This window comes from Dama dama, chromosome 32, assembly GCF_033118175.1.
Source record: "Dama dama isolate Ldn47 chromosome 32, ASM3311817v1, whole genome shotgun sequence".
NCBI classification, from domain to species: domain Eukaryota; kingdom Metazoa; phylum Chordata; class Mammalia; order Artiodactyla; family Cervidae; genus Dama; species Dama dama.
Window position 1 is genome coordinate 22,206,532 of NC_083712.1, and position 24,496 is coordinate 22,231,027.

At 37.1% G+C, this 24,496-nt stretch overlaps 2 protein-coding genes across 10 annotated transcripts in view; both read right to left on the reverse strand.

Annotated features, from left to right (window-relative positions):
• SORBS2 (sorbin and SH3 domain containing 2) overlaps window positions 1-24,496 on the reverse strand; it is a 173,719-nt gene that overhangs the window by 72,516 nt on the left and 76,707 nt on the right. For 4 of the 9 annotated variants that reach the window (XM_061134669.1, XM_061134673.1, XM_061134667.1 and 1 more), the window contains 4 exons: window positions 16,776-16,802; window positions 16,417-16,541; window positions 4,000-4,138; window positions 91-263 (listed from right to left, as the gene is read on the reverse strand). In XM_061134669.1, the coding sequence (XP_060990652.1) occupies window positions 91-263; window positions 4,000-4,138; window positions 16,417-16,541; window positions 16,776-16,802 (464 nt within the window). Of the gene's footprint in view, window positions 1-90; window positions 264-3,999; window positions 4,139-16,416; window positions 16,542-16,775; window positions 16,803-19,843; window positions 19,937-24,496 lie in introns of all 9 variants that reach the window. The other 5 variants (XM_061134672.1, XM_061134665.1, XM_061134677.1 and 2 more) reach the window with 2 other exon arrangements.
• Window positions 6,759-16,397, reverse strand: LOC133050482 (uncharacterized). The gene is made up of 2 exons (XM_061134678.1): window positions 14,993-16,397; window positions 6,759-7,200 (listed from the first exon to the last, which is right to left on the reverse strand). Exons 1-2 carry the CDS (start codon window positions 15,650-15,652, stop codon window positions 7,096-7,098), a joined length of 765 nt encoding a protein of 254 aa, XP_060990661.1. The 5' UTR covers window positions 15,653-16,397; the 3' UTR covers window positions 6,759-7,095.

Here is a 24,496-nt window from a genome sequence, read left to right on the forward strand (position 1 = left end):
AGAGTGTAGGAATGCACAAAGCCATCGACAATCCATCCTTTGTGGAGGCTTGCACAGCCCCAGAGCACCGCGGGCGCTGGCATTTCCTACCGTTCTGATTGCTGTGGGGATTCCGGATTCATCCACCGGCCCGATCCCTGGGTAGTGGGGTGCCTTGATGACTGTCACTCTCTTCTCCTCCTCAGAGGACCTGTACAGGGGTATGGAGCTGCCCACGCTGCCGTCCAGAGACTGGGCATGCTGGGGATATGCCTCCGAGGAATCTGTGGAGAAGATGTGGTGAAATATATTTGATGCACAAGGAATCAGATTAATGGAGCCTCATATTCATGCCTACTATAATATAGTATATTATAATTATGTGTAATTACATAGTTATATGTGATTAATTATGCATAAATATATAATACAATGGTCTTTGCTGGTGGCTCAGACAGTAAAGAATCTGCCTGCAATGCAGGAGGCCCAGGTTTGATTCCTGGGTCAGGAAAATCCCCTGGAGAAGGGAATGGCAACCCACTACATTATTCTTGCCTGGAAAATCCCATGGACAGAGGAGCCTGGTGGGCTACAGTCCATGGGCTTGCAGAGAGTCAGGCATAACTGAGCAAATAACACACATGTAATACTACATTTATAAATAGAGTGTATTTGTATCAGTATATCTTCCAGCTCATTTATCTTAAATTTGAGTCACTCATTGTTAACATGTAGGTATATATTAAACCAGGCTCCTCTGTCCATGGGGATTCTTCAGGCAAGAATACTGGAGTGGGTTGCCATGCATTCCTCCAGGGGATCTTCCCAACCCAGGGATCAAACCCAGGTCTCCTGCTTCGCAGGCAGATTCTTTACCATCTGAGCCACCAGGGAAGCCCAAGAATTTGGAATGCGTAGCCTGTCCCTTCTGCAGGGGATCTTCCTGACCCAGGAATAGAACTGGGGTCTCCTGCATTGCAGGCAATTCTTTATCAGCTGAGCTACCAGGGAAGCCCCATATTATATTTATAAATAAATATAGAGTGTATTTCCATCACTATTTCTTCTAACTCATTTATCTTAAATTTGAGCCACTCATTGTTAACATGTAGGTATATACTGCTTGGCCCTCTGAAAACAAGATCTTCATCATCCAGTGACAGGGGTTAAGGGGAAGAATAGTATTTGTTGAAAGATCATGTGGCCGTGTGGCCACCACTGTGTTAAGAAAGTGCTTTTGAGATTTTCCTGATGGGTCCAGTGATGACGACTTCCTAATCACATCAGGAAATCTTCACATCCAAACATATACTTGAATGTTAAGGCATATAAGTAAAGAAATGATCATAAGGTATTAGTATTAATTTTTATCTAAGACTCCATGATGGCCTTAATAGCTTTGTTTTTACTTTAAAGAAGCAAAGATCATGACCTCTCACCCCTGGGATGTGAAAGTTGCCATAAGCATACAGTTTGGCTGAGATTTATCACATTCTTATTTTCAAGCCATCTTTGTTAACTTTTGTACTTTTGTAAGAAACAAAGAGGACATAGGTGTACTATATATTCCACTTATACTATACAGGTATTTATGAAAATCTACATTATTATCATTTATTTAGTACAATTGATGATATGACTTTCTGTTTTTCTAAAGTAAATTTCAAAATTTTGCTGACCAAGTATGACTCTCAGCCATGGTTTGCCAGGTCTGTTACTCATGTAAGTTGGGTCTTTTTTTTTTTTTTTTAATGTGGATAAGGAAGTCTTTATGTCAGGGTAGCAGTCATTGATTACATATAAGTATAGATATAGATATAGCAGATCTAAAAAAAATCTAAAAAGATACGACTGTGTTTTGTGGCAGAACTTCATAAGATATTTAAAAAAATTGACTCATCATTATAAGGATAAATAAAGATAAGACCTCTTCAAACTAAAATCCATTGTAACATTTATAACTTCTATACTCTATGTTTTGGTTTGCAACAGAAAAGCTTTTTTCAATCCACTTCAATTTATGATGAAGGATAAATAAAGCTAAGAATAAAACTGCTTTATGTGCTATTGTGTGTAAAGTAATATCTTTCCCAAGCAACTCCAAATTAAGATACAAAGTGACATTTGACTCTGATTTTCCATTTAATTATGGAAAGGATTTGAGTGGATAACCACAATGCTAGTATTTCTATCAAATATTTTTTGAGCACTGAGTATGTGCAAAGTCCCAGTCTAAACAGTGTTAACTCTGTCTTAATATGTGGTTCATAAGAATCTATGAACTAATAGCTTACATAATACAAGTTAGCCTTTTATTTTATTATGCTCTTATATGGTTCACTAACTCTCATTTTCAGTCTTTTTGTTCTCAACTTTATAAAGTTCTTTAGGGCAGAATAGTTCCTCTAGGCAGAATTTGTTCAATATTTATCTACAGAATTTCTTTCTGTATAGTATAGTTTATATGTAAAATCGACCCATTGATATGTTCTAATATAAAAATCTGTCCATCCTCAATTATTTACATATTTTATTTGTTGGAGTGGGAGGGGCAAAACTGTGTTCATTAAGAGAGACAAAGAGGACAGTCTAACTTTGATAATAATTATTTGGAAAAATATTATGGCAAGGGTAATTTGTAGAATTTTACTATAGATGTGTGCTCATGCATAGCTCCATAAAGAATCTAAATATATCAGACTCCTATTATAATACTACACCACAGATTGCTTATATAAGGGCAGTGTTTTGGCACAAAGACGTTCTACTTTCTTATACTCTAAAAGGACATCATTATAAGATTCACAGATGATCCCAGGAGCAGCCTTAGAGAAGGAGCAAGTATATTTAGACTTCTGCTTAATGAGTCTCATGGCTCCATGTAAGTCTTATAATTAGAGAGCTTTTGCTGGCCACAGAAGTTTGAGTTGCATAATCCATAGGCTGGGTGTTCCTGGGTAAATTAATACCCTCATTTTCTTTCAATACACAGTGTCAGGGATGAGAAGATGCTGTCTACTGTCAATGAAGACATGGCAGTTAAAGTCCTGTCTAGTTCCTTTCTCTTTGCTGCTTGGTGGTGTCCAGAGGATTGGTCTCCTGCTTTTCTGAGAGGTAGGTTGGGGTCACGTGGCCCTCTGCCGGTTTCCCTGTTTCCGGCTCTCCTTCAGGCCTTCCAGTTGCTAAGCATGGAACCTTTTTCAGCTTCAATTCAGATGATGGTTTGATTTGCTCAGTTTCCCAATGTTTGGGTTTTTTCTTTACCTTTTTAAAAGCCAAGAAATACTTATTACATTATCTTCTAAATTGTCCTAACATATTTTGCTGCATAAAAATATTTATAGAATTATATAGCACAGCTTCTCTTCCAGGAGGCCCTAAATGAAATTATGTCTTAAAATTTATGTGGCTGTTCTAATGTTCATTTCTTTTTCTGGAGGAGAACTCTATCTTTGACTTAATTCACCAAAGATTTAGAAATAACTTCCTATAAAATTCTGGAATCATTTAAAGGAACTCACACCCCTGTCTGATGGTCTTCTGGTCTCGGTTCCAACAGCAGTTTACTACTTTGTGAGGCGCCTGTCCCCTTGTTAGGCTGTTTTAATTGCTAAACCGTTCTGTAATGAAAGCTTTTCCATGAAAGAAAGGGCTGTCTCGAACATAGATGGTATTTGTCCCCCATGGAAATGCACTGCCTCATGGAATGTTCTCCTGGTACATGTGCACTCACTTCTCCCTAAATGGCCATTTCTTTCTTTCTACACCATCACCCCAAATATCCACACACACACACACACATAGATGTAGTCATCGTCTTGGAATAGCTGGGTGTCTATTTTCTCCAGTGTTGAATCCTCTGCCTTTAATTCCTCTCCTAGGATAGGCTCCTTAAAAAAGTGGAGTGTTGCATGTTTCTTCCTTTTCCAAAAATTATTTGGATGCTTTATGTATTCATCATGTGGTTTGTACCTGCTATATTGAAATTGTCATGAAAATCATGACTATCAGATGACTTACCAAGTGACCGGCCATGCTGCATGATCATGCTTGAATTGAGTGAGCCTGGTAGCGAGTAAGCAGAAGGGGAAAACGGCCTTTGATAGTAACTCATTGGACTCACAGTGCCTCCAGAGTTTCCATTCACTGTTATCTGGCTCTGAGAAAAGTGCAAAGACATCGTGTTGAAGCACAAATTCCCCTATATGCCTCACTCCTTTAGACGGCAGTAAAGACTTCCACGCACATGACAGGAATCAGCTGTCACGTGTTTATTTACTTTGAAACTGATGTCGAGAAGGGCATGGCACTGTTTTTCAGTGTCTTCTCTATCTTCATTTACTTTGAAAATCACTCCCTTTTTATGGCAGAGACCATAGGAGGTGACGAGGGGAATGGAAGCAGCTGACCACTGGGCACTCTGCCAACAGTGATGTCCAAAGATCTCATAGGAGTCAGTTACGATACACACGAGGGTGAATCTGTTCTTATGTCATGACTTAAGTGGTCCGAACACCAAACACTGTCATACTGCTCTGCGTGTGGGATTTGAAATGAATGTTCTTTGACAAGAAGAAAGGGATTGGCTTTCAGGTTTAATCTTGGATGTATATCCTTTAGTGAATCAGTGTTTCCAGGGCAAGGTGACTAACAGAAGGAGGATAATTGTTTGGATTTATATGTCCTGAAGCAGTCTATTCTGGAAGAATCAAATACTTGGCAAAGCAACAGAAAGATGTGTTAAATCTCTGGCTACTTCCTGCTCTCATCTCACTTTTTAGCCCTTTATAGTAATACTAATTTGTTGTTTTGATTGCTTTATATCAGTATTTTCATATCCCCATTGGTGTTTCAAGATTCCTGTTGGAAATTGTGATATATATGCTTTTTAAACATATTTTTTTTTCTGTATAACATGCAATCTGGGGCTAATAGCATAGTAGATATTCAGTAGATACATATTAAAATTGAATTGAATCAGCTCAGTTCAGAAAGGTTGAGCTCACTGCTATTAAGCTTGCTTGTCTGTCCACAATGCAGCACTGGGCATTGGTATAATGCGTGCAAATAAGATAAAACGTTAGCAAGAGCACTTAGTTAAAATACAGCTGAATACAGTACACACACAACACACATATGCATACAGATAAAGAACCATAATTTGTGGACTTAATCTACTTATTTGAAAGCAATTAAACTTTTGTTGTACAGGCCTGAAACATAGGTAGTCAGTTAATTTCACATTTCCATGATTTCTCACTTCAAAGCAGATGTTTTCAAATCATGTAGAATTAATCTAATTTTGTTACTTTCTAGCCATGCCACATCTGTCCTAAAGTCAGTAAGCATTTCATTACAATGAGTGTGCTTAACGATGAAGTACTTCTCTGAGCTGTTACAGAAATTACTCTCATATTATAAGCAACTCTGTCTTGAGGGTCGTCTAACTTAGAGCACTGGCCATTCAAATAAGTGTGATGCACAGATCTCCCATAATGCTTCAGAATGCTTATATACCTTTGATGAATAATTCAATAATATTTTTGCCTCGTGGTCCAAATCCAGTTTGGTTGATCTTTGTAAATGTATTTTCAATATTATTGTTATAATGTGTTTGAATTAACGTTAAAGGTAGGAGAACTAAAAACTATCATGTTTTGTAACTAAACTTAGGAAAGCTTCCCTTCCTTCTATCTTGATGATTTCAATAACAATGGCTATGGGTTAAAAAAAAAATAAACACTGCAAAGAGATTTAGTCTTTCATCATGTTAAATCAATTAGGATTTTACTAATTGAATACTACTATTAGAACTTTAGAATGTATTTTATTGTTATATGACATGATTATTAGGAAAGCCATCTCATGGAGAAAGTATATGCAATTTATGCTGCTTAACAAGCCACTTAAACTCAGAATCTAAAACAATAAACGTTTATTATTGCACTGCAAAGAAAAAAAAGTAAGTTCAGCTACAGTTAGCTCCACAAGGATATATGTATCCCTTTCAGGCATACATGCAGTATACGTAATTGAAAATCTGCACCATAAAATTTTGAAGCACTTCAGTCATTCATAAATCATTTATTAGGGGCTGCTTGTCAAACAGACATATGTAAATGATATAAATATGTATGGAAAATATTTATATTTAATCTAAATGGAAGGCAAATTATTGCTATATAAAACAATAAATATTCATAAATTTCTATACTGGAACAGTTTGGAAACTGGTTCCAAAAAATTCATATGGCTAAATTTCTGCAGTGCAGATTAAGATTATTTACATTATTTACTCCTGTTGGACAGATGGGTTCAAAAGATGTAGCTGTTAATGAAGGGGCAGCAAGAATTAATATCATACAGTGAGTAATCTTGTATGTGGTGAATAAGGAGATGTGAACTGCTCACACAGGGCACATTCATATTAATCTCTGAAGTAAATTATTATCTACCAGGATTTAGACTTTATAATCTAATCATCATAATATTATATGGATATCTAAATTTTTGAGAAACCTTCTTATTAAGGCAAATCATTGTACAACTCCCTAGAGCAACAGTGTGAATATATGTGACTCTAAAATGAATTAAGAGAATATAATTGACTTTTTCAGCCCAAAATGGGCTTATGAGGATGATTCTGATGGAATTTTCCCTAATAGATGATACAGGATTGGTTTAGATGAAATCAACACCTATGCAAATAAAAATGCTCAGGTGCAAGATCAGATGGCAGACAAGAAATTGGTCCTTTTGGCTTTTGGAGATCTGTTTAAAAAATGATGAAGCAAAGGAAAGAGGAGTAATTCCATTCATGATAGCAGGGGTGGTTAAGATGATGCCAGCTCTCATGGCAGACTGCTGACCCAAGGTTGGGGAAGGTGTTTCAGAACGGTCAGTGGTGTCGGAGTCAGCTATCTGCAGTTCATCTGGGGTGGCTGAGAAGGACTCCCTGGAGGAACAGGAGGAGTGCTAGCCCCAGGAGAAGTGCGTTATAAAAACAGTGTGAAAAGGTTGGGGGGTCTTTGCATGTGTGAAGACCCCAAATCAGTAGGTGGTGGCAGGGTAAGTGAGGCTGGGCTGGAGCCACTGTCTTGTGAAAAAGAGGTTGGGTTACAAGGTACCCCAGAAGATGGGCATGGAGCAGAGGCTTCTGGTCAGATTTGTCTGTGAAGCATTTACCTCCAACACATTGGCAGTTAAGTTCTGGTTTCCAAGCTGAGTTTGAGGAAAAAATAATGAGAAGAGAGATAAATTATCCAATTAATAAAAACATCTCTCTTTTTTTTTTTTTTTGCAATGTGACAGAGAAGGCAAAGCACAGATTTATTTGCAAGCACTTTAAGGAAATATATTTAGAAGGATTAGGTGCCAACGACACAGTAGAGGCAAAGCATGAAAACATGCAGAAAATGAATCCAGTGCTTTTTGGAAATAAGAAAGACCAGTTTTCACACAGCTTTCATTTGGAGTAGCGGCCTAAGAGTGTTGGCATAATGGAATTTTTTTCTCCTAATTTTTAGTTTTTGTACTCATGACAGCAAATTAATACCTGGTTATCCATCGGTTGGCAGAATTAGTTTCCCTTCACCAGAAAAATCTTATAGCAATTTTCTCCTACTGCCTCCTTTTTGGAAAGTGTCCCCCAACTATAAATCAGTTTGCCTCGTGTTATGGTGATTTACAGATCTAGAGACTGATCGAACTAAACACAACTAAGTGGAAAGGGAATTTTGTTTCCTTTCCACTCGTTGAATCTCTACTTTGATTTCACTGTAAGATGCTAAAGGAATTGAACTTTAAGGTATCCTAGCAGTGAAAATAGTGGTATCTTTGTGTGAAAATGGAAAAAACAAAAAACAAAAACCAGCCATTGATGATGTTAGAGTATATCTTAGTTGGTTAGAACTACTGTTGGCTTTAAATCTTAGGTAAAGGAGAAAGAAACTGAAGAAGAAAGAGAAGGTTTAATACCTCTAAGGCCATACAACCCAAGAGGCTAAACATGGTGGGAAGGGTGGTCTGTAAAAGGAAGAGAGTGGATGGCCCATTAAAGGTAACTATTCATCCTAACCTTGTTATCTGACCACACAGGTCAAATATGATGATAAATGTATTCACTCAACATGAGTAAATGAAACTCTGAACCAAAATATTTTTTCTTACTCCTCACTCTGAAACCCCCATCTCCAGAATAGAGGTTTTTTGAGTGTTTGGTATGGTGCCCGTTGTAACATAGATAGCCAAAGTATTATATTAATACAAGGATGGGGAATACAGTAAACAGAACTGTATAAACTTAAAAATCTTGCCTAGTAAAGATTTAAGTGGTTCTTAGCCAATCATCATGTTCATAACAGTTGATCTCATGTAGACTGCTGATCTCATAAAAAGCTAAAATTAATTTTCTCCTCAGACTTTTAGTTGAAGAATTTTTAAAAAACCCACTATATAAAATGATCTCTTGGTCCTAGATGCCTTGAAAATCTGAGTGCTGTTGATCCTTCTCAGGAAAAATGCACAAATTCATAACATTTCATGTCGACTTTAGGAGTTCATGAATACTCAAAAGCACATCTTTAACAGGTTAAGAAACTCCAACCCTGAATAAAAGTCAGATTTTTCTATTCTAAGCTTGTGTTGTTGTTGTCTAAAGACACTCATTTTACCTCCTTTTCCCATTTAGGTTGTTACATAATATTAAGCAGAGTTCTCTGTGTATACAGTAGGTCACTCTTGGTTATCCATTTTAAATACAGCAGTGTGTACACGTCCATCTCAATTGGAAAAAGAATAGATAGGTATGTGCATAACTGAATCGCTTTGCATAACCTGAAACTAACACAGTATTGTTAATCAACTATACGCCAATATAAAATTAAACGTTTATAACAAAAAAAGACACTCATTTTAAGTGATACTTTTATACTTGTATAGTTTTAAGATCTTTAGGATTAACGAGAGAAACCTTAAAATAACCCAGAACTTAAAATGTCTTAGAAGGACTGCATCCTTCCTATTAGTAAATTTTTAATCATAAGTTTTAAGACATTTTCATATAATGTAAATGTCTTTAGTCCTATTTATGCTAAGTAAATTTTTTAAAAATTAAATCATTCAAAAAGATTTGAGTAATCTGCATGAAGGAAGTTTTTTTTTTTTTTCCTTTAAAATAAAGAGAAAAATTTAATGATTGTACCCCTCTTGGGACTGGCTTGCCCATTTTCTTTGGATGTGAAACATGTTAAAAGCTAAAGCATATCACCTCTAAAACCACGATTCTTATGGGGAATATGATCAGTTTGTTTATAAAGCATTGTATCTAGGAAGGGTCCTTATTCATTGTTCTTCTAAAGAGAGTGTCTACAGAAAACAGAGCTATCTCACTTTCTGAATTTCTCTCACAAGCAGCTGATATGCTTACAATTTTCATGTGTATGTGTGTGTATATAACAGTAAAATGCCTCTTGCTGATTCATATCACAGTTAAATTTCCAGGGATAAAACTCAAAAGTTCAACAGTCGATTGGGCACCCACACAAAAACTTTGAAATATCTTGGGATAAAGATGTAACTTATCCCTTAGACTAGCTGGAGCTTCTTTAACATAACCCTGATGCCCATGTTAATGAAATACTCTCTTAGACACAGGGGGAGAAAGAATCACAATACAAATGTTTCCCTGAAGAGAACATAAGCGGAGGAAGATGAAAGTATGAAAAGGGGAGGGAAGTGTTTTCTCATTCTGAACTACTTTTAAGTAGGAAAAACTAGTTTAAAACAAGAGCAGATTTTTTTTTTCCCCTACTGAGTTGGTGGCAGATAGATGACTGCAGAAAATCATCATAGTTGTTTTGTGTCTCTGTCTTTTCATGACCATGTAAGGTTAAAGTGTTTGAATGCAAGTCAGAGGTCACCAATATTTTGTATGCAAGTCAGAGGTCACCAATATTTTGTGAGTATCAGTTTGTGGGTGTAACGCCTGATCAACTAATCTCATAACAAACTCACACAGAATAAGTCATGAAATATTGGTTGGCCATCCTAATAGAACACATGAGTGACTGGGGCTGGTGTTGATGGGATTGGTCCAGAAAGTATAGTCCGTATTCTCTACCTTTTCTAGCATCCCACTTTGCTGGCATTTATTCGTTATCAGCCTTCCTTCACATTCTACATCTTGACCCCAGGGAGCCACAGAGATGAGTTCTCTCTGTCTTCTATATGACACTGAGACAGAGTCCCGTCTGAGTCCCTAACATTTGCGCATCAGCAGCTGTGAAAGTAAAGCTTTGGCAAATGATTGATAACATTATTTCATAATAGATTTGTTATATGTATCATAAAGTTTATTGTCCTGAAGCAAAGGACACAGCAGTAAAAAATGCCGGAGAAAATGTGTGAGGTGTAGATTTTGCTGTCTTTCAAAGCTTCTGACTTAGACTTGCACTTATTTGACACTGAGAACAATGCAACATTTTTAGCAACAGGATATCTGTTCACATAGTGACAGAGGGTAACATACCTCATTTTGTGTTCTCTCTGTACATAAATTTGTAGAAGGTAAATTATAACATATGCAGCTTATAACGCAATATGTTATATTATCAAATATGGTGAGAATGAAAATTCCTAATGGTAGGCTATAGTTTTTATCTTACACTAATGGTCAGACTTTAATAAAAACAGAAGTATATAAATGAAACTTCTAGAGCACTAAAGTTTCCTTTTTACTCTCAATAGAGCATTTTTGTTTCTTGGTACTGCTGTTTTCTTGGGAGGATGATTCTTTATAATAGAGCATATATTTGGCTGATTTATGATGTGTAGCTGATAGCTCTTCGAATTTACTGAGACTTTCTTACAGGAATATGAAATGTGGGTATTTAAAACAAAAGGTCACTGCTGTAAAGGCCATCACCTGGCAAATGAGACTTAAAGTATATCACAATAGGCAAGATGTGGAAACATGTCTAGATCCTCATCAGTGGATGAATGGATAAAGAAAATGCAGCATATACAGGCAAGGGAAGATTATTCAGCCTTAAAAAAAGGAAATCCTGTCCCATGAGATAACACAGATGATATCCAAAGGCATTATTCTAAATGAAATAAACCAGTCACAGAAGGAGAACTATTGCATGGCTCCACTTTTATGAGGGATCTAAAACAGTCAAGCTCATAGAAGCAGACAGTAGAATGGTAGCTGCCAGGAGCGGGGGAGATACGGAAATGGGAGTTGCTGTTCACAGGAGGAGTTTCAGTTATGCGAGATGGTGACGTGATTACAGTCTAGAGATCTGTTGTACAAAACCGTGCCTGTAGTCAACGATACTATATTGTATACTTTAAAATGTGTTAAGTGGGTGGATCTCAGTTCAATATTCTTACACAATTAAAACAAGTCAGAACTGCAACGGTTTTATACCACTTTTTGACAAAGTGTTATAAAACAAACTTCATCCCACCCATTCAAAAAATGTATTGTTGAAAATAATGTATTTCCTTTCCCCAATCAGATGCACAGTTGGAAAAGGGTGTTTAAAATAACCACAGTTACTCCATATTGAGGGATTATCATGGCAGTCACTGTACCCAGCTCCTTACAGGCAGTGTCTTATTCAAACCTCCCAGCAATAGTATGGGATGAATGCTACATTATTATCCCCATTTTACAGATGAAGTAAGTGAGGCTCAGGGAAGGGTAATCATTCAGTGAAAGGTCTAACATTAATAACCCCTCAAGGAGCTGACTGTCCGATTTTTCTCCTCCCAGTCTCTCTCAAGCTCACGAGAGAGCATGAGAAAGCCCCCTTCCCCCCTTCTAAGTCAGTGGTAGTTCAGCAGATCTCATGTTACACGTGTGCCGGCAGCATCAGTTGTGCAGTTAACCATCTCTTCTTAATGTGCTTTCCCCACTTGGCGTTCAGGAGGCCACATCTTCTGGAGTTCCTCGTCCCTTAGCAGACACTGCCTTTGGTCCCTCCAAGTTGGTTCCTCCTTTTACTATCAGGACGCCTCTGGGCTCAGTCCTTGGGGCTCCTCCTCTCTTTGCAGCCATGCTCTGGTCATCTCATTCAGTATCATGGCTGCAAAAGCATCTATAAGCCGATGGCTTGTATCTCCAACCCGGGCCTTTCACCGGATCTCTAGACTCCTATATCCAGTTGCATCCTGGACCTCTCCACATGGATGTCTAAAACCCACCTCAAACTTATCAGGTCCCAGATGGAACCTCTGATCTTTCCCCAAACCTGCTCTACCCACGGTTATCCAGTCTCAGGGGACAGAGGGTGGCAAATTCCATCGTTTCCCTGTTGCAAAGATGCAAAACTTTGAAGGCAGCCTTGCCTTTTTTCTTTCCCTCACCTCCCACATGCAATCTGTCAGGAAGTCCTATGTACTGTATTTTCAAAATACATTCAGAATCCGATTTCTTACCACCTCCCCTGCTTCCACCCTGCTCAGATCCACCACCATTTCTCACTTAAGCTGTTGCCGTTGCCACCTGCTTGGGTTGCCTACCCTCTGTCTTACCCTCCTGTAGTCTGCTCTCCACGGAGCTGCCGGAATGATTCTGTTAGACTGTAAGTCAAATAATGACAGTCGTAGCCTTAAATCCCCCCAGTGACTCCCATTTTCATTGAGAGTAAAAGTTGAAATCCTTACAGTGGCTTTTTAGAACTTCTGCCATCTGGCCTCTGTTACCTCGGACTTGACTTCCTCTTACTCTGAGCCTCACTTGATTCCTTTCTTTCCCACTGGCTTCCCTGATGGTCTTTGAGCAGCCCCAGCGTGCTTCAGCCTGAATGCCTTTACACTAAATATTTCCTCTGCCTGGAAAGTTCTTCCCCCTTCAAAGCTGCTCTGTCTGTTGCATGAGGGCCCTTTGACCACCCTATTTAACACGGACCCTGCTCCCCTCACTCCTGCTCAGTGCTGTTTAGTTTATTGACATAATCTCCTTCTAATGTATGTGATCTACTTATCTAAGTTTCTATTAATATTGGTTCCTGCTGCCATCAACAAGCCTTTAATCATCAATGGTTTCAAATCCAGCTCTGTGGCTAGAATAAACGACACACGCCCAATAAATATTTGTTGAATGAATAAAGTGCGTGCTAAGTTGCTTCAGTTACATCCAACTCTTTGTGACGCCATGGACTGTAGCCTACCAGGCTCCTCTGTCCATGATCCGGATTCTCCAGGCAAGAATCCTGAAGTGGGCTGCCATGCCCTTCTCCAGGGGATCCTCCCGACCCAGGGATCAGACTGGCATCTCTTATGACTCCTGCACTGGCAAGCGGGTTCTTTACCAGTAGCGCCACCTCGGAAGCCCTAAATGAATCAAAGTGACAGCATCTCAAATCCTGATTTGTGGATCATGCTGATTCCCTGGGGACTGTATAATGAAACCAGCTGTCTCTGGTCAGCCTGGATGGTGACAAAACCATAGGGAAGAAAGTTCTCAAGTTACGTTTCTAAGCATAATAAAGCAATTTTAAAAAGCCAGACTATGTCAGATGCGTGAACTGAGTTGTGAATGTGGTGGTGTCTGCTCTGACTTCTCCATCTGCTCCCAGGGACACGTTCTTGGACACAAGTAAGGCTTGTAAGTAAGGCTAGTGTCCCTGACACTAGCCCACCCCTGTCTGTGGTGTCTCAGCTTGATTTTGCTCCCTACCTCGTGGGATTGTGGAAGTTGTTAATAAATGTGAATGGTTTGGAACAGTACCTGCATATAGTGAACTCTTGGTATTTGTTAGCTGCTATTGTCATTTTTACTGTTTTTATTATTATTTCATAGGGGCTCTCAGAAGATATTACCTTAATTCAAAGAATTTGCACTGACAAAGGAGGTATTTTAGTAGGAACACCCACTTGTCTTTTTGATCATCTAAGCTTAAAGTTTCTGCTTTATGGGTGGGTGGGTGTGTGTGGGAAGGATGTTGATGTCAATCACATGTGTGTTGAAGACGTTCTATAAAGATAAAAAATACATTGCTTCAAGGATATGTCTTGGATGACTATCTACTGGTATCTACAGTAGATACCATTATTCAAATTATTTACTCAAGTACGAGTGTTTTCTGGACTCCCACTACTGCTACAGTTGCTAGTATGTCCTTATAAATGGCTACCATTTAAGCAGAGCTTGCTGAATCCTAAGTAATTTACCTCTACTAACTTCCTACTCTTATCATAGCCTATGAATTAAGGATTAATTAATACTCTTATTTCTACGTTCAGACTCACAGAGAAGTTAGGATGGTTGCCTTATCACGTAGCCAGTGATGGAGTTTGGATTGGAATCTACAGTTTAGCCTTAAAGCTTATGCTCTTCACATTACATTACTTTGTGAAAAAGCCAAGGAGAGGAACACATTTCTCTTCTAACTAGATTCATAAATGTCAGCAGAATGACACTATGGGAGAATTTAACATATAAGAAAATATAGATTTACTTCTGAATAGTCTAAGTACTAAAGATTTATTAACATACTTTCTGAAATAATAAACTTAAAAACATAGAAGTTTGAGTTTCAATGAAAATGAATTTTGAACTACAAGAAAATAAACTCTGCTAGAATTAAGATAACTGTTTCTTGCCAAAGTGACTTATAATGGACAATTATTATAGCAGATTTTACCCATGTAAATAAAGTAAAATCTAAGTACTCAGAAATCTGGCATGAACAATATTGCTTTAAAACCTAAAAAGTACTTTGCAGTCTTAATTGTTAACCAGTCATCAATGATTTCTAATAAATACCTAGAAGGAAGAAGCTTATAAAACATGATTTCTGGGTAAAAGATCTGTAGATTTTTTAAATTAAAAGATCCCTAGAAATTTACTGATGAATTTGGTGGGGTTTTAAATAGGAAGATGGTTTCTTTCTCCTTTCCTGATTGCAAACTAACAAAGCATCGGGTTATATAAGACGCCCAAACCAAAGGAGTTAGGGTCTCTACAGAATGCTGTGAGAAGAGATTGGAAAGTGTAAGGTACCACTTGGCAGTCTGAGGACTGAGAGGCCGCAGCAACTGCAGGTCTTTGTCTCTCTGGCTGAAGAGGTATCTTTGCAGTCTCTGGAGAAAGCTCAGGTGGCTGTTTGTGGCTTTCAGGATCGTGTCCCGAAAGGGGAGCTATCTGAATGGAAAGAGATGCTGTGTGTTTCTCAGGCACTGGGTTAGCGGGTGGTGAGCAAGGCCTTTTGAGAAATGATGGTACTTCAATAGATTTGGGAAACTGTGGAGGACTGAAGGTGATGCTGTTTCCTGGATCCTGGTTATGGATTAGTTTCAATGTGGAAATTCTCCGAGTTTGAGAATCTTGGGTATAGTCCTCTTGGAGAAATGGGGTACTCATGTCAGCTTTTGGTGGGGGACCTGTGCTGGAAGGCAGTGGTAGTGGATTAGTGATTTTTTGTGTATATGACACAGTTGTGTTAGATTCTTCAGAATAAACAATTGTCTGGCTAGAATCATCATTAGAATACATAGTTCCCTGGAGAGGTGTTTTGTTAGTAATGAACTCTGCACAGGATGGAATTTGTGTGTTAGTTACTAATTGGTCTAAAATGTCACCCTTTGTATGATTGGTTATCAAGGAGCTACAAAAGCTCTCTTTTCTGGGTGGTGGAAGGGGTGCCTGGGTTACCAAAAGCATCCGGAGAAAGAAATAATGTTGAAGGAAAAACAGAGAGAAAGTCAAAGTTAATCATTAAAGAAACCAGTGTTAACTCTACCCTTTAAAGAAAGTAAAGCAATGTCACACCTTCTTATTATGCTATACATTTTGTTGGCCAGATGGAATGATCATGTTTATTTAGAATGCATTTTAATTTATTGTCAATAGTTGCCTTCTGGGGGAAAATAGTTTTATAGAGAATACGTGATCAAGTTTGTCTCCATCTACTTTCTGGGAAATTAGGTTAAAAGTGAAAATAATTTCTCTTGGTATATCTTTAGACCTTCAGGTATATATACAGTATTTACTCACATCATTTTGGTAACACGTTTCATGCCTGTGACAATTTTACTAATATCTCCAACACTGAGTTTCTTTGGTTCATTTAATGAGCAGTTGCATAACTCATATTTATTCAGTAAATAATATATTGCTGGCCTCATAACTTTGAAATCCAAATCATCAACTGACTGTTTTTTTTAAGAATTAGAAAATATACTGAAAATTATACCAGAAACTGTTGTGCTTTTATCAGCTGAATCAGAAAAAAAGAAAAATCAATAAACTGTTTTCAACTTAAGAGTTGTCTTCCATTTGTAAATACAAGTCAATATAAATATAAAAACAACATATTAAGAATAAAACATATCAAAATATGCATGTTACTAGAAAAGAGACTCTGGAGCAGTGGCCTAATAACCATGCTTTAAAATAACACAGTGGACAGCAGTGTGCAGGATTACCTGAGTTGGTGATTTTTTTTCTTGTAGATTTGGTCGAACGCTTCTAAAACCTTTTGCTGCAAGAGAGGAACATGTAGCATCTCCATTCAGTGTCTCTTGATTTCGATCATTGTAACATCTCCAAGCTTTTATTAAAAGAAAACAAATCGGATACAAAAATATCTACATTCACTTTTAACATATTTTTTAAGTAAAATTTATTTTTATTTCCAAAATTGAAATTTTCTTTTTAGACATTAAAAATGCATAACTGTGTATGCAATTTAAGTTTATTGTAAGAGTAACAATGTGGCTATGAATATGTTTAAAAAAAAAAAAACTCACAACAAATGTAATTATTCAGAATAGTTTTTTGGTACCTGAGTCTGGTGACTGAGAATCACGCCCTAAAAGAAAAAGAAATGTTGAAATTAGTTCTCTGGTAAAACGAGCAATGCTGTAAAGATCATTTGGCAAAAAACGATGTATATTTTGTTTTTGGGCAAACATTATCTTAGATCTAAAACTCTGGGTATATAAAATATACTAATGGAAGTTTGTGCATTTGTTTTTACTTCAATTAGATTAGAATTAATTAAATATGATATATAATTAAAACATATATCAAACACTGATTTTCCCCTCAGTATTATTGCAGGAATTCAGTTTTATCTTATTACTGCTTAAGGTGAATATATGAATTTTTAAATAGCAGTTTGAAGGATCAAAAGTTTGGTAAACAACGAATGGTTCTCCCAACAATGAATCAAACCACCAGATCCTTAGCTTTCAATGCCATCAATATTTTGTAGCTTTAATTCTTCTTTACTTTAAGAAAGTGTAAAATACACTGTCATATTATATGATATTTTCAAATCATTCTCTAGACTTTGAATTTTCTTATTACTGCCATTTAAGAGTGATTTTATATTCAACAATGAAAAAGCTGTTTCAAGTATTCCACTGTCTTGCAGTAAGCATTTCATTGTTAATAAATTGCTTTTGATAATACAGCTGGAAAGCAACCTGATAACATATTTACTCTCAGTTTTATTTGGAATTATACTTTCAAGAATCTCCTATAAATTATGCACAGTTTTAGGTAATCAGTTGGTATTGCTTGGCTCTATGATAACACAGGGCCAACTTCATCTGGAATCATAAAGCCTTAATTTTAGAAAGGCTCTTACAGGTCATTCAGCCTAATCTTCTATCCAGGTTCTGGACATTAATGATTCAGATTTACTTTTAAGTGGGTGGTCCTTTAAGGAGCCTCAGGTGTACAAATATTTCAGTTTCTTTAACATAAATCTAATTTTAGATATATAAAACGCCGGGTGCCAATTTGCTACTTTACTAGTATTGTAGTTCTTCAGAGGAACTGAAAGTCACACAGCATCCCACATGGACACTGTTCACCAAAGCTCTGTTTTTATTTCACCCCTGCCAGGAAAGCTTAGGAAAGGGAGGGCAGGTGTGATTTGGAGTGGGTAGTAAGAAGCATCCTAGACACATGTCAAGTAAAGAGAATAGAGCTTTTTGGTTATTTTTTTTAAGAATTGGGCAGGTAAATAACTTGGCAGATGCTTGAGAAAATGGTTTTGTGTAATATCTTCAACACTTCATGACCATTCACTTGTGGAAAAAAACAGCTAGAATTCTAGGGATCAGAGCCTTTAATTTTTAGTATACTTTAGTGGGTGGTCATTGCTTCTTTGAAAACTTAAGAATGAGTAAATGGGACGGATTTAATGTTTCCTGGCTGTTCTGTGCGTGAAAACAGTCTTTAAGAACTAAGAACTTTAACTGCTCTTCCCTCTGACAACGAGCACTACCTGTGTGCTGCAGAAGGTGGCGAACATGTGAGAGAAGTTGTCAGGGCTTTCCTGGCCTGGTGTCGGGGACTGGACTTGATGTCCTTAGCAGTCCTTTCCACCCTTATGATTCCAATATTATGATTTTTACGTAGCTGTGTTTGCAGTACCCCCTACCTCATAGTCTCTACTCTTGGGTTTTACTTAAATGTCCTTATAATACTTTTCCTTAAAGTTATGTTGATTTTAATTCTTATAGCCCCTTTCTTTAGAGGGTTCAAGTGCCTTGCAAGAATTAAATGTATTAACTAAATCCAAGTTAACTAACTGAATGGCTACTGTCTTTGTCAGTACTATGATAAACCTGTCCATTTATTTTCTTCGTTTACCCTCATTTAATTCTGACAAATCCTTATGAGTTGGGGAAATGATTGTTTTTCTAACATTCTCTATGCTCACATACACATGAACAAACATGTACAAATACATATATAATTTTTTTCAAACCAAAATGAGATCATTACTACATCCATTGCAATCAATTTAGACTTTTTAATACAGGTAACATATTATGGAACCACCTGGCTTTGTATTTAAACTTAGACATTGAAATCTATTTATGGATTGAAGGTGGTGGGCAGGAGTGGGATTCTCCACATGGAAGCTTGATTTTTCCTCTACAAAACTGGATAGTTTAGGGTCAAGTGGCTTTAAAGTCAAGGACATCCTGAAAAACTGACTAATAAATGCATGTGTATAAAAGACAGTAATACGCACAGTGAGAATTAGAATTATTTAAATATCCTTCATCCCTTCCCAACTTCTGTTCCAAAACTCATGAATATTATTTAAAAAACCAAAAGAAACCCCAACTAACCAAGGAAAAATAAAATTGACCAACCAACTAACCAGTCATCTAGTGATATGGGTATATTTCAGGGTCTAGAGAGACTAGGGTTGAAGTCATGAGAGATTATTTATTATAAAAAGACACACTTCAATGGATGCTGAAATATCACACTCTCAGTTATTTTCTAGAGTATATTTATACTTGTGGGTTCATGTTAATTTTAATTGGACCAAGATGTTTAAAAATATATATTAGAAAGCTTTTTGTTGATTGGATTAAAGGAAGATTAAAAGTCTCTTTCAAAGTTAATATTCTATCATTTTATTTGCAACCTTTGACAGAGAAGCAAATTAATAAAGATTCAATTTCCTGCAAATCCCACTTCTGCCACTCTGTGCCTCCACCCTCAACAGTTTTTAGGTAAAAAACAAGAAAAGTACCTATGAGTTATCTTAATTAAATATTATGTTACTTTAGTTCATGCAGTACAAAAACTTAGTTAAAACTGGCAGCTACTTAACACATTTTTGGCAAGTGACTTGTTTTTAATTAGGTTTTTAAAATATTTTCTACAAGATATCAGTTCCCTTTGACATTTTTTATTTTTAGAGCAAAACAGTCATAAGGGATAGGAGCTATTCTTGAGACAAGAAAAATAAGAACTTGTGGGGCATTAGAAAGGTATTTACAGCCACTTTCATCATCCAAACAGGATAATTCTGGAAAGAGAAAGGTCAGAGAAAGCCATTCAAATGTGACATTCTGGGAGTTAGTGATATTATACCTGCAGCCAACAGGTTTGGAGAACTCTGAACTCTCTTCACAGATGTTAATGTAACAGACATGGCGGCACGTTTGCGAGCACACCCACCGCTATCTGGAAGCAAAAAAATGACATAGCAGAGGCCACAGCAGAGGAGAAAGCACATGCAGTATCATGCATCTCAGTGAAATGTGACAGACATCCGTGAGAGAGATGAACAGTCAGCACTAGTAACCATGGAATACATCTGCAAAATGTACACCCACCCCAAACTAAACCGAAACAAGACAAGGAAAACGCCAGGGTTATGTCTTAGAAATAGATGCCAATGATTTAGTTAAAAAAAAAAAAATCAGATTTTATACTTGATGTTTTATGGTTTTTCTTTGAGGAACACCATGTATAGAACTGAACTTTGTTTATACCATTTGAATTCAACTCTTAAATTTACAAGCAGTGCAACTGGCTTTTAGAGTTATGAATATCCTGTATTTCAGGATTAAGAGCTATGGTATAACATACTTTCATATCCATCGTTTTCAGTTTTACTGTATTTGAGCTATTATGATTCCTGAAGATAGGTCAAAGGACCTCTTGAAATAAAGTTCTTACCTACCTGTTATAGGCATAATACATTTGATAAGTAAGATTCATAAAGAAAAGCATTCTGTGTCTTCCCATAGTTATTATTAGTTATGGGAAGTTTTGCCTAATTGAGGTAAAACAATATTGATATATACAGTACTGAAATGACCATGTTTAAAAAATTAGTTTTCATACTTCTGAACAATAAGTATATGATTTATGTATTTACACTTAATGCAAATCACAGCATGAAGTAAAAGAAGTGAAAACGCATCAGCTATTTTAATATGATTTGAGAAGCTTAGCGTAACAAGACTTCTAAAATTGGAAGGTTAATGTTCTATTTAGGAACAGATTCCAATTCCATTCCCACATTCCTTTGTAGCTGGAATGTGCAATAAATAGTTTTGCTCATTCCCCTGAAACCAAAAGAACTTAAATTTAATTCTTTTTGAAAGCTATAACAAAAAGATATAAAAAAAAAGAGATAAATTCTATAACCACCAATATTATAATTATTATATTTGGCCACATGCTAGTCTTGCATATTGCTTTCCTTTATTTCTTAAGGAGTGTATCCACTTCGTTTATTGAACATGAGGGAACTGAGTGCTGAAAGTATGATTTGAATTAATTGTTGGTAAAATAACAAGTAGTAAGGTCAGCAGAACTTTATATTGATAGAATGATTCTCATGTCAAAATATGTTTTTAAATATATACTTAAAGTAGCAATTTTGTAATGCTGATAATAAAACAGAGAAATGGGACAACAAAAGAAAGTAAATCAAATAAGCCAAAGACCAAATATAGCATGACATAAATGGTAAAAACATACAACCAAATGTATCTTCAGGAGAGGCACCAATAGGATTTTTAGCAAACTCTGCAAATGGAAAATAGCCATGGAGGGGGGTGAATGTTTCTAATAAAATAGAGGTAATATTATTGAATATGCAATATATAGCAGCTATCAGGGTCTCAAAAGGTTAAGTATTCTGGGGTGTTGACAGTGTGAATGGAAAGCTCTCATTTACTAGAGATTACATTTTCTAGTTCTTTTAATTCTGAACATCTGAGGAAACAAGCAGAGATGCAAAGGGAAAAATTCAGAATAAAGAGACCCAAGGTGGCTGGTTAAACCTTTGGTTTCCAAAACTCTGTATTAAGCACCCACCACAGTGGATTCACAAGGGTTTGGGAACATAGTTCACATTTTTGAGGAAAACACGGTGATGTCTATCAGACAGACACTGCACCCACCACTCGCCTGAGGCAGTTCCCAGTTTCACCATCAGAGATCCTGTTATCTTCTTTTAGATGAGGTCACATCTTTGTAAATCTGGGTTTTTGGTGATTGTTGTGGTGGAACGCAAGTGCCCTGTCAAAGTAATCCGGGCCAGTAATTGAGAGAAGTGAAATACAATCTAATCCTGAGTCTGAGAAATTTTATAGCGCCCAATACACACAGGCATCCCAGTAACAAGTAACTGTGGTTATAGGGAATTGGACAAATGATTATTTTTTTCAATTGAGTATATGAAATGAAGTGAAGTGTTAGTCGCTCAGTTGTGTCCGACGCTCTGCAAGTCCGTGGACTGGGGCTCGCCAGGCTCCTCTGTCCATGGGATTCTTCAGGCAAGAATACTGGAGCGGTTTGCATTTCCTCCTCCAGGAGACTGTCCCAAACCAGGGATCAAACCCGGGTTTCCTGCATTGCAGGCAGACTTTACCATCTGAGCCACCAGGGAAGCTTTAAAATAACCATGGCTGTTTGGAGCTGCCGGGGAAGTATATTGAAGTGTATGATTTTGTTCAGATTGCTTCTGAGTTGATAGATCATGAGCACTTACTAAACTGTCTGCACCTAACTGCTTAATAAATACAACTATCAGGTACTTTTGGCTTGAGGGTGCATGAAAAATTACTGAGCTGTCTTGGCCCTGTCAACCAAGAAAGTGTGGGAACCTCTGGGTTAAATAATTTTTGTATTCTATGTTACTCTAAGAACTCGGTAAAATGATTGGAGAATTTTTCTTTATTAACAGTTTAGTAGAGAGCTTAATTTGAAAAGTTGAGGCAATTGATGAAAGTGCTGGAATGAAGAAATCTATCGTATCCTGTTTCTACTTACTTATGTGTTGATACTTTCTGCTCTCCTGAAGATATTCTTTTAGATCTCAAAACGAGGATGCTATCTTACATATTTAGGTCATCCAAAAGAACCCTAATGCTGCCCTCACCTTCACACTCACTCATAATCTGCTCACACTTCCGGGCCTTGGCAAGACCCTGGGTAGCTGCTTCTACTGCTGGAAAACACTCACAGGAGTAAACCATATACAATGGAGCATTTGATGCCTTTTTCTCACTCCTCCCCAGCAAAAATTTTCCTTCGAAAACAGTGGACCAAAAATTCCAAGAGTACAAATATAGCATGTTTTGTATATTTTATACATTATTTAGATACTTTAGTATGAGAAATGTGTCACAGTTCCCTTGGCAGGTTTATTATGTATTGGGCTAAAAACAAAGAGCTGTTTTGAAAGAATCTTATTTTCTTTTTGAAAAACTTTAGTGACTGACACATGAACACTGAAATAGTAATATTTCTCTGTAATGATTAATAGGTAGATAATGGAGACCTGTTTTATTTATTGGATATTTGGGAACTGATTTATACTTTGTTTTGAGATACAATGACAATGCTTTCTTCAATTTCCTACAGTGTTGAAAAACTGTGTGTGTGTGTGTGTGTGTGCACGTGTGCACACGTGTAGTTCTGTGTGTGCACGTGCTAAATCACTTCAGTCGTATCCAACTCTTTGTGACTCTGTGGACTGTAGCCCTCCAGGTTCCTCTGTCCATGGGATTCTCCAGGCAAGAATACTGGAGTGGGTTGCCATGCCCTCCTCCAGGGGATCTTTCTGACTCAGGGATCACACCTTGTCTCATGACTTCTGCACTGGCAGGTGGGTTCTTTACCACTAGCACCACCTGGGAAGCTCTTATAGTTCTATATATATTTTCAAAAGTGGTATGTTTTTATAGCAACATTGTAGTATTACTTTGGCATTTTAAACAAAGGGTTCCAGTCACTTCTAATTAATTTTGTATGTGTATGTTTGAATAACATATTTACGTGCATATACAGATGTGTAAATTCACTCATATAATTAAAATATCTGCAAATTAACATCCCATATAGAGCCCAGCTCACTCCTTTTAATGAGAGGATGCTTTAGAGGGTTATATTCATGCTACTAGAGCAGTAACTTTATTCAAGTACCCTGGAGAACTAAACAAATCTACAAATTTCTATTTGCCTACTTTGTTATTGGGGATTGAATTCTATGAATAGGAAGGTTAATTATTGAATGGATTGTAACAAGTATGATATACTTAGTATAATCACATATTATACATCTGTCATAATAAGGTTATAATAAATAGGAAAATCAGACTCCACAAAATGAAGGATATTGGGAAATTACATTCAACTTAAGTCTGCAAGAAGATGCTGCAGAACAATTGGTGAATGTAACTTCCTCGTGTGCATGACCCACTGGGGTGATTTTGCAGTTTCACAGGATGACTTAGACAAGCTCAGTGACGGACTCTCTGTTCTATTTGCTTTCTTCAGTCTCCTTTGCCTAATAATATTTATCCTTTCATTTCTCATGTATATAATTCTCACATCTCCAATTGTCCAAATGACTTGACTTGGTTCATTTCCAGGATTACAATTTCTGTTGATTTCTAAGCCTTCCTTGTACTTGCTGATGGTCTCCAATGTCCTCATCTTGCCCGCACACCTATGAGCTGACTGCATAGGGGCCAGCTGACTTCAAACTCTCTGAGGTCGGTTCCAGCTGGTTTCTGCTAAGGGGCAGCGGCAGAATCACGTTCACAGCGCATGTCTCTACACTTGATCTAGGGATTAGGTATTGGTTCTCACCAGTGGTTGTTAATCCTCCCTCGAGGCATTTTGATAACAAGAGACAGCAAAGAAAAACAACTGGCTTGATTTGAGAAAAATATCTTCCACTATGCTCTCTCCTTTGCTGTGATCACTTATGGGTAGGAAGTG